Source organism: Amphimedon queenslandica, unplaced genomic scaffold (assembly GCF_000090795.2).
Source record: "Amphimedon queenslandica unplaced genomic scaffold, v1.1 AMPQUscaffold_12860, whole genome shotgun sequence".
Classification (NCBI taxonomy): Eukaryota; Metazoa; Porifera; class Demospongiae; order Haplosclerida; family Niphatidae; genus Amphimedon; species Amphimedon queenslandica.
In genome coordinates this window covers 1-9,659 of record NW_003546904.1, presented here as the reverse complement: position 1 = coordinate 9,659, position 9,659 = coordinate 1, and the positions used below count along the sequence as shown (strand labels likewise).

General features: G+C 32.2%; 2 protein-coding genes and 1 long non-coding RNA gene across 3 annotated transcripts; 1 reads left to right on the top strand and 2 right to left on the bottom strand.

Annotated features, from left to right (window-relative positions):
- Positions 1 to 553: 553 nt before the first annotated feature.
- LOC109586486 (uncharacterized) lies at positions 554 to 3,794 on the bottom strand. The gene is made up of 5 exons (XM_020002683.1): positions 3,773 to 3,794; positions 3,129 to 3,416; positions 2,186 to 3,079; positions 1,932 to 1,997; positions 554 to 1,086 (listed from the first exon to the last, which is right to left on the bottom strand). Exons 2-5 carry the CDS (start codon positions 3,349 to 3,351, stop codon positions 1,046 to 1,048), a joined length of 1,224 nt encoding a protein of 407 aa, XP_019858242.1. The 5' UTR covers positions 3,352 to 3,416; positions 3,773 to 3,794; the 3' UTR covers positions 554 to 1,045.
- A 1,714-nt stretch (positions 3,795 to 5,508) lies between these two features.
- LOC109586483 (uncharacterized) lies at positions 5,509 to 6,886 on the top strand. The gene is made up of 3 exons (XR_002187054.1): positions 5,509 to 5,704; positions 6,221 to 6,347; positions 6,634 to 6,886. It is a non-coding gene; the product is annotated as an uncharacterized LOC109586483 (long non-coding RNA).
- Positions 6,887 to 7,210: 324 nt separating this feature from the next.
- LOC109586480 (NACHT, LRR and PYD domains-containing protein 12-like) lies at positions 7,211 to 9,653 on the bottom strand. Its single transcript, XM_020002673.1, has 9 exons — positions 9,463 to 9,653; positions 9,351 to 9,413; positions 9,236 to 9,305; positions 9,073 to 9,165; positions 8,972 to 9,028; positions 8,602 to 8,673; positions 8,419 to 8,553; positions 7,993 to 8,373; positions 7,211 to 7,842 (listed from the first exon to the last, which is right to left on the bottom strand). The coding sequence occupies exons 1-9, from the start codon at positions 9,511 to 9,513 to the stop codon at positions 7,238 to 7,240; spliced, it is 1,527 nt and encodes a 508-aa protein (XP_019858232.1). The 5' UTR covers positions 9,514 to 9,653; the 3' UTR covers positions 7,211 to 7,237.
- Positions 9,654 to 9,659: the final 6 nt, after the last annotated feature.

Here is a 9,659-nt window from a genome sequence, read left to right as displayed (position 1 = left end):
TACGAGAAGAAGTCATTCCAAGAGGTCAGTCAATGATAAAGTATTTCTACATGTACTGTATAGTTGATAATTTTGAGGTGTCGACAAATTTGATAGCATTTTGCCAAAATAAAACCTGCCATTTTGAATCTTTATGCACATGCTTTATTGTATGCCTACATTATATTATAATTAATTTTCCTCTCTGTGTCTCTGTCTGTCTGTCTGTCCGTCTCTCTGCCTCCCTCCCTCCCTCTCTCTCTGATTAAAACCTGCCAATCACCATAAATTTAACAATTTGTCAAAATCTTTATTTGATCAGTTTTGCCTAAATTTGGATTTGCAGTCTCTCTCTCTCTCCCTCATGTGAATGATGTACATGTGTTCTTGGCATGAGGGGTGTGGTCAATCTGGCGGCACATACATTTGAAATTATTTTCTCCACTTAATAATACAAATTATTTATTAATAACTAATATGTATATGAAATAATTACCAAAAGTCTAATCTGTTTTCAATAGTTTTATAATAAGGCAAAGAATAACAAGTTTGTTTATGTTTACTGTCTAGATATAATCTCCTTAGTGTATCATTGGTCCTGAGAATTTCCATCAGTACCAGTACTCCATCAGTATCAATGTTAGTACCGAAGAGCCAAAGGACAGACAGTGTGTGGTTGTAGAGTAAAAGCTCAGCTAGTGACTGAGCACTGGTTGAAGTGATGTCAGGATTATATTGAAGATATAAGCGAGTAATTGTTTTATTATTAATTAATGATTGTGTTAGTGCAATGACTCCATCATCATTGATGGAATCATCACTGATCACTAGAAACTCTAATGAAGTATTGTTTGTTATTTTGTGTGACAGTGAGAGGATGACATCATTTGTTATTTTAGTGTAATGTATACCAATCCACTTTATTGTTCTTATTTTTAGAGCTAGTGATATCAGTAGGTATACAATATCAGGTGATGAGTAATAGAGGGAAATGTCCTGATGACTGTCCGTTAATTGACTGATCACTTCCTGACATTGACCTGCTGATGGTTTAGTGAGGGTTACTCTACTGACCACTGGACCACTTCACCTCTCCAGTCTCTTCTCCTAACAATAAACACAGTCAGTCAGTTAATGTGTGTATATTATTATTTTAATACAGTATAATAGGTAAAATGATAATATTATATTATTTTATTAATGATGTTTGTTTGTGTGTTGTTCCAGGTGATGCTGGTTTTTGTACCAGTAAGTCATTACAGCTGCTAGGATGGAATGGGTGTGGTCTATCATTACCATATGATAGGAAACAAAAATCAATTGTACGTTTTATTAATGTATTAGAATCAATAATTATAGTCCTTCCCTCTCCTCTCATTCTCTCATTCTCATCCTCATTCTCTCTCTCTTATTCACTCTCTCTCTCATTCTCAATCTTTCTCATTCTCTGTCTTTCTCATTCTCTCTCTCTTTTTATAGTCCTTGGTCCATTATGCCAGCTAGTCAACTTCAAAGCACAAGCTAATGTAAGCATATACCATATACAATATCTGGTGATTATCTGTTTTGAATTTTTGCATTTACCGTAAATGATATTTCTCTCTTTTCATTCTTTCTCTTTTTTAGAGTAGAAGATTCTATATGATAACTTACAATTTATACTGACTATGATTTTTGGTAATTTTATTGTGTTTTGTGACTCTTTTTTTATAAAGTTTTATTGTCAAACTTAATCACTGGCACTTCTATCAGTACAATGGGACGTGAAAGTGTCTCTGTTATACAGAGGTGTCCTTTGTGTGGAGGTTATTTTATACTGTAAGGAATGTAATTGGTACACTAGGTGCAGTCCATTAGGAGGTGTGCACTATAGAGAGTGTTTGTTAATAGAGTGTTAACTGTATTAATGGTATATTATGTGTTTGTATTAATATTAGTATCAAATAACTCACCTCCACCAGTTAATAGTATTTTTTTTATTTGAGTGTGTCCTCCTTGCTTAGCTATCTCTACTGCACTTGTAGTAATGACTACTATGGGTGTTATAGCGATGGACAAAGATCTATTACTCCAAGGTTCAACAAAAGACTATCAACCAAAACAGAACGTGTGTGTGTGGGAGTCACTTAATTAATAATTATATCATACATTATTAACAGTTATTACATACAAAGTACACTATTAGTTCTTTAGCATTACTACACACTCTTTCCTCTCTCATCTTTACTATTAGGATCAGCTCCTAACTGCAGTAACATTGATACTTCAAAACTATCACCAGCTTTAACTGATTCATGAAGCGAAACGTCAAAATTGTCATCTTCTCTTCTGATAGGAATCACTTTATTGTCAACAGCAACTTCCAATATTCCTAATCTACTCATTGAGTTTGTTTTGTTATTGATAGCATCAATAAGAGACTGTGATAGTGAGGTTGGTATTATCAGTGTAATAACAAATGAACCATAATCAAAGCTGATGTGATTGAAGAGATCTGATGTTACTCCAAAGTAATGCTTGAGGACTGTCTTAAGTTTACTTATTGTCATTTCTTCCCATCTGTCATTCAGTTTAATAACGACTGGTTTTGTTTGATCACTAGTGGTTGGTGAGGCTGCTGCTGGTAATGATGACAATTTCTCTTTGATTGTTGATCGTATGTGCTTCAATTGTGATGATTCTGAGAATTTATCAACACTATCAATGTATTGAGTTAGTTTGGTATGAATATCATCTGATGAAGTGATAAAATGATGTACTAAACTTTTGATCAATCCAAAATTAAAAAAGTCATAATGAGGTCTAATTGCAGTAAATATAGTGCGCATGTTGATTTCTGATAATTTTAAGTCTTGCCTCAAATATTCTTCTGCATGAACTGCAACCTCGTCAGCTTCTAATTTCTCACTGGAAACAAGTTTACTGAAATATGTTCTTATTTTAGTCACAAGAGCAGTAAACTGCTCATGTAGTGATTCAATATTGCAAGCAACTTCTTCCTTTGAGCTGAGTTGTATTATAGTGGGATTAGCTTGAGACTGAGCATGCCTTGGTTTGGGTGCTGTTGGTGGAGGAGATTTTAAATCTTTTCTTGATGAACCTACATGCATTTAGATTGTTATACTATGGTTTTATATCACTAATTTTACCTGTTATTATTCCAGATGTTCTCATTTCATGTAGCAGTGTTGGATGTTCTTCAAATGCTCTTATAAGAAGAGACATTCCTTCATGATCATTAACAGCATTTCTAATCTTTCTTATAGTATCAGCATCAAGCAGTGGTAGAGACTCCTCCAGTTGTCCTTTGATCAATAACTCATGAAACTCTATCAATTCAGATACTGTTGGTCTATTATCTGGTATATCCATTAATGCAATAGGAGAGAGTGGAGGACCTATCAATGGCTTGTTTGTATCTGTAGGAGGAGCTGGTCCTATTGTTCATGAAAAATAAAAATAATTTACAATGTAATAATATTCATTGTGAAATACTCGAGGAAATACTATTAACAGTTTTCATGACACATACAGTCGTTACACATACAGTTGCCACTACAGTTGTTTACCATTGTACATTACGTACTAATTATAAATAAACTTTTATAGCTAAATAATATTGTACTCTTAGATCACATTAACGTAATAATTCTACATTATATACTAGGCAAAAAGTCTGTAGTGATTATTTCAATTAGATTAAGTATTATATAGTATTCATGCTACTTACAAATTATTGTAGCAAACTAAATTTTATATATGATTTAACAATTCAAAGTAATGTAACACTCACCAGTAGCAGTACTGTGTACATCATTGGTTCCTTTGATATCATTACCACTGATCATAGCATTACGTTCTATAGAATACACACACACACACAGTCAATACTAATACAATCAGTGATATTAACTTACTCTCTTGATCTAACTTGTCAGCTGCAGCATTCTCATTCATAGATTTAAGAGCATCTGACAGTGAGTCAAAGGTAGCTCCTCCTTTACTGTCAACATTATCAGCTCTGGACAACCACTTGGAGAGACACTCTGTCAAGATTCGAGATACATCACCAGGATGATTCCTTTCAATGGCGTCCAGTGTGTTCTTGTGTAGTCCTAGTGTCAGTCCTAGCTCATGCCATCTTGTCTGAGGGAAACCACATCTCTTCAACAGATTAAGTACATCAATAAGTTGCTCTAAAATCATATTTAATGATACAAACATGTAGATAGTTAATGAACATTACCAATAGTCAAAGGAGAAGAGAAGAGACTCAGAGAAGAGGAACAAGAACTGGTTTTAGTTGCCATTGATCAAAGAGCAAGCTAACCGGATGCAAATTTTGCAAAGATATCACAAGGGAGGGGCTCGTTTTGGGCGGGGCAATTATTGTTATTTTAACCCTTAATATGGCGGCATGGAACAGACAGATAATGATGAACTTTTAATACACGTACACAGGGAAGAGAGAAAGTTGATGTGATGAAAATGATGGAGTTACTAATGACAGCGAAATAACAGATGAGGTAGTATAAATGTACCTGTACATGTATACTAGTACATGAATTCTAGTAAATTTGTGAATTATACATACTGCATAATTATTATGAATTTGTGACCAGTGCATTGAGCATTTAAGATAATGATCCTATTATATATTTATTTATTTATTTATTCATTTAACTGTTTAACATGTTGACAGAATGTGATGGTGACTTATTATCAGTTAGTAGTATATTTATACTTTATTGTTCTCATCTCTCTCCTCCTATCCTTTCTTTCATTTTCTCTCTTGTAGGAGCTTGTAGCTTTAAAAGACTCTCATGTATTTAATGTAAGTAATGTAATGTAATGCTCTGAACTCACCCCCAAATTTTTATTACATTTTCTGATACATATTGATGTCCTTATGCTGTGTAGAAAGTTTGAGCTGATTCCGACTTCAATTTTTCAAGTTACGACCATTTTAAGAAATTGCTGTGATTTAAAAAAATACCCAAAACTATATATAGCCCATGGTTTTTTTCAAAAAATGGCTCCGAAATCATCCCAAATTTTTATTACATTTTCTGATGCATATTGATGTCCTAATGCTGTGTAGAAAGTTTGAGCTGATTCCGACTTCAATTTTTTGAATTACGACCATTTTAAGTAATTTTTAAATTTCTAAAAAGTACCCAAGGCTATAGCCCATGGTTTTTTCAAAAAAATGGCTCCGAAATCACCCCAAATTTTTATTACATTTTTTGATGCATATTGATGTCCTTATACTGTGTAGAAAGTTTGAGCTGATTCTGACTTCAATTTTTCAAGTTACGGCCATTTTAAGAAATTGCCACGATTTTGAAAAATACCCAAGACTATTCCCAATCATTTTTTTTCAGAAAAATGGCTTTAAAATCACTCCAAGTTTTTATTACATTTTTAATTATATCCTTATGCTACGTAAAAAGTTTGACCTGGTTCTGATTAAATTTTTGAGTTACATGTATGACCAAAATCAAAAGTAAACACATATGTACATGTACATGTAATCCTTTATCTCCATGTCTCTCACTATTTAGAGTGTTGATAGAAAATGTGTTTCATTTACCCGACACATTCCCAGAGACTCAAAGTATCTTGAGGTACATTATTCCACTCATCATCCTGCCCCTCCCCCACCTCCTCTGGTCTCTCGTACAGCTGTGTGTTTGGTACCAATACAACAAGGTTAGGACACACAGTTAGTGTATGTACATGTACATGTTTGTCCTTTTATGTTCTGCCTAATTTTAGCAACTTTGAAAATTCATAAAATCCAATTTTGATCAAAATTAGCTGCTCAAACTTTCTACACAATATATAAGTACTTGCATACATGTATGTATCAGAAAAAATTTATGAAATTAGAGAATTCTCTTCTTTTAATTTTTGGCAAGATTTGCCCAATGACTCTGTACTATTGTACTTGAGGGACTCATGTACATGTAATTTGACCTGATTTTTGAGCAACTTTAAAAATAATTTATAAAAAAATTCAATTTTGATCAGAATCAGATCAAACTTTTTATACATTATAAGTAAATGCATAATTGCAGATGTACCTGAAAAAAGTTATGAAAGTGGAGAGTTCTCTGCTTTTCATTTTTGGAAAAGTTTGACGAAGTACCTAAACAATATCTTTGGTTACATTTTACAACAACATTGTTATCCTCTTTGTGACCTCTTTTTAATAAATTTTATTTCTTATTGTATCTAGCTCTAACCACTAACAGTGTGAGCTGATGAAAATCAAATGGTCTCTAACGTCACTGGGTGTGGCTTCTGAACAAACCCGTGTAGTGCTATGGTACATAAAGGTTTCTCATTGGAGTCGAATCTCTGCTGTGAGTTTTGTTTCTATTTTTTAGATCACTGTGTCCTGATATTCTATTAATACTATCAATCACACCTTATTAAAGAGGATATGCGTGCTAAGTATAATTCATTGCAAAATTTATTCATTGCATACCGTAAATAACTTTCAAGAAAAAAATTAATTCGTTGGACGTCAGACTCTTAATAAACTTGACGTCCAACATGGCAGTCAATTTACTGTGTGGGTTGGATATATGGCACTTAGAAGTTATGAATATACTTAGTACGCATATCTTCTATTCTTTTATTATTCAGGCATAAGTGACAGACACATGCCTTTAAAAGTTCAAGAAAGGATGAAATTTGAATAGGTCTTTCTTTTCTCTCTTTCTTTCTCTCCCTGTCTCTCTTTCTCTTGACTAGCGTTAAATTTACCTCATTATTATTTTTATCATGATCCTTAAACTTGAGATTGTATTACTTGGCTGTAATATCTATGTACTGATTGGACTCATTTAATTAATGTGAGAAAATTTTTGCCATTTTGTGTAAATTGAAATAAATGGAACTATTTTCATTATTTTCTCCTGCCTCTTTATTACCCAGAAGATTATGCTCATAGTGAATTTGAATAATATATTATTGACACATTGTTATTATTTTTAATATGCCACAAAAGTAAGATGAGCTGAGAAAAGGTGGAGTTATAATGTATGGCTGTAGCTTTAAGAGTATGGCTGTAGAACTAACAATTAGTAATTTGTGGCACCTGTTTTCATGCATTTATTATCATTATTACCTCAAAAAATTTCACCAAATTCAACTAATGATGGTAAAATTAATTTTCTGTAGCTTGTGTAATACATGTACATGTAAGTTGTATTGATTGAAGTAAGTTCAGAAAATTACTGAGATAGTCTTAAACTACTCTGTCTTGTATGAGGTAATAGTTAGGATAAGTATTAATACAAGTCTCTTTGTGTCGTTCATCTAGCTTGAGTGTCCTTATCTTCTTATTATCCATTAGTGACTGGAGGATGAGTAGTATTGATTCAGTAGACAATGAAGTATACCTTAGATCCAGTTCAACTAGTGATGAGTTATTGAGGAGGAGGTGAGAAAAAGCCTGACCACTAGTAGAAGTGATGAGAGGATTACCAAAAAGAACTAATGAGGTAAGTGTAGAGTTGTGTTCAAGTGCTTGACAGACATTAGTAACTCCTCTATCACTAATGGAATACTCAATAAATAGTTCTTGTATTGTTTTATTATTAGTTAGTAGTATACACAAGTACTGGATACAATCATTAGTTAATGGAGTGTACCATATCTCAAGACTCCTCAGGTTTAGTGTATGGAGTTTCGCTGATGAAAGTAGAGATACTGTAATATTAGTAGATGAGGAGTAGAGTACAACCTCCTTATGATTATTATTAATATTACTAATTACTTCATTACACTGAACTGGAGATGGAGAGTAAAGGGTTACACTGGCACTGTACCAGTACACACTCCCAGTAACACCTAATTAAAAAAATTAATCATCAATACACATTGCACATATGTATCTACATGTAGTGAACTATATAAATGAAACAGCTGCACATTAATGGTTATATATTGTATACATGTATGAGATACCAAGGCAATACCATCTTAAAAAATAAATATTACCTTTATGATGTTGTTCCTTGTCTTGTCTCAGTGCAGATATTATAATAGGATCATCATTAATAGTCTCCAAGAAAAGAGAAACTTTCTCATCATGACTACACGAATCATTCCTTATCTTCTGTAGAATGGGAAGGGACACTTCTTCCACTGACAGTATAAACTCTAACAATTGAAGTGACTCCAACATTGAGTAAACACAACTACTAGGAATTAGTCCCTCATTACCAGACACCAAGGATCTTCCTTTCCACCAAAATTTAGTTTTAAATTTCTGTTGATATATCTCCAGCTTTTCTCCCTTATCAAATGATAATTCCTTAGTTCCTGTGGCATGATAGCTATGCTGAGCAATGAAAATAGATTCCATTGTAGGTTCATTCACTATTATCATATTAATCACCACAAAGATTTAAATTAAGTATTCACCTTTTACTTTATAAATAAATCCTTCATTCTTTTCTTTTTTACTTAGTATATGTACACTCAAAAATGATATCTGTTCTTGTAGTTCAGCTATTTCTCTCTTAATATCTATTAATGATTCATTCTGATCCAGTAAACCTATCATAGTATAATTATAATACAATAACATACATTAAGATTCAGTACCAGTTTCATTTGTTAATAATAATTGCAATTGTTCTATTTCCATTCTCATTCCTCTTTTGATTCTGTATGATGCTATAAATAAATAAATAAATATATAAATGAATAAATGATAATAATAATAATTTTAAAAAATAATGACAATAATACCATAGGGCGCCTTTTTTTGAGGGCTGTAAATTTTGCAAATTTGTGGTTTTTAAGATTTGTGAAATTTACTTTTAATTAGCAAAAATCAAATGAATACATACAGTACAGAATGGCAGACGGCATAAATTCATAAAAATTAAATCCGCAAAACTAAAGCACTCAAAAATATTAAGTCACCCACGATCATAATAATAATAATATTAATAATAATGATAATTTTAACCTGAACTAGTATTTCTTGGTAATGACAGAAGTTGTTTAATTTCCTTTACTCTCATTTCTACATTATTTTAATTATAATTAATAAAGTTCTATTATACTTACTTGTTAGTGTTTCTTCTAATTGCTTGTTTGTTTTTATTTCTTTTATTAATTGTTTATTAATTATTGTCACACTTGTGTCAGTTGATAGTATACCTGAAATATAGTAATTATTCATTAATTAATAATACTGGTCAACAATCATTACATTAATGTATTATTATACCTTGATTAATTACTGATTGAGGTGTTGCTCCTTCTGTTTCTTTCTCCTCCAGTCTTGCTACTCTCTCTTCCTATTAAGTTAGTTTAATAAAATAATCAAACACAAATTATTATACCTTTGTATCATGAGGTTGTTCCTTTGTCTCCAGTACCTCCTCTTCCAGTGGTTCCTGTATTTCCTTTATAATACAGTATAATGATAATTACTGACAGTATATATACACATACTTGTATCTTTTGTTTCTTCCATATTGTGCAGTATCCAACAGTAAGCTTCATTAGACCATTCTTTATTAATAACTCAAGATTCTCACTCAATTTTATAACGAGAGCTCCAGTGAGAGAGTGAGGGAAGGAGCAAGTGACCACAATGGAGTATCCAGTATCAATATACTTTATCTTCACAAATTTACCAGATGTCTTGG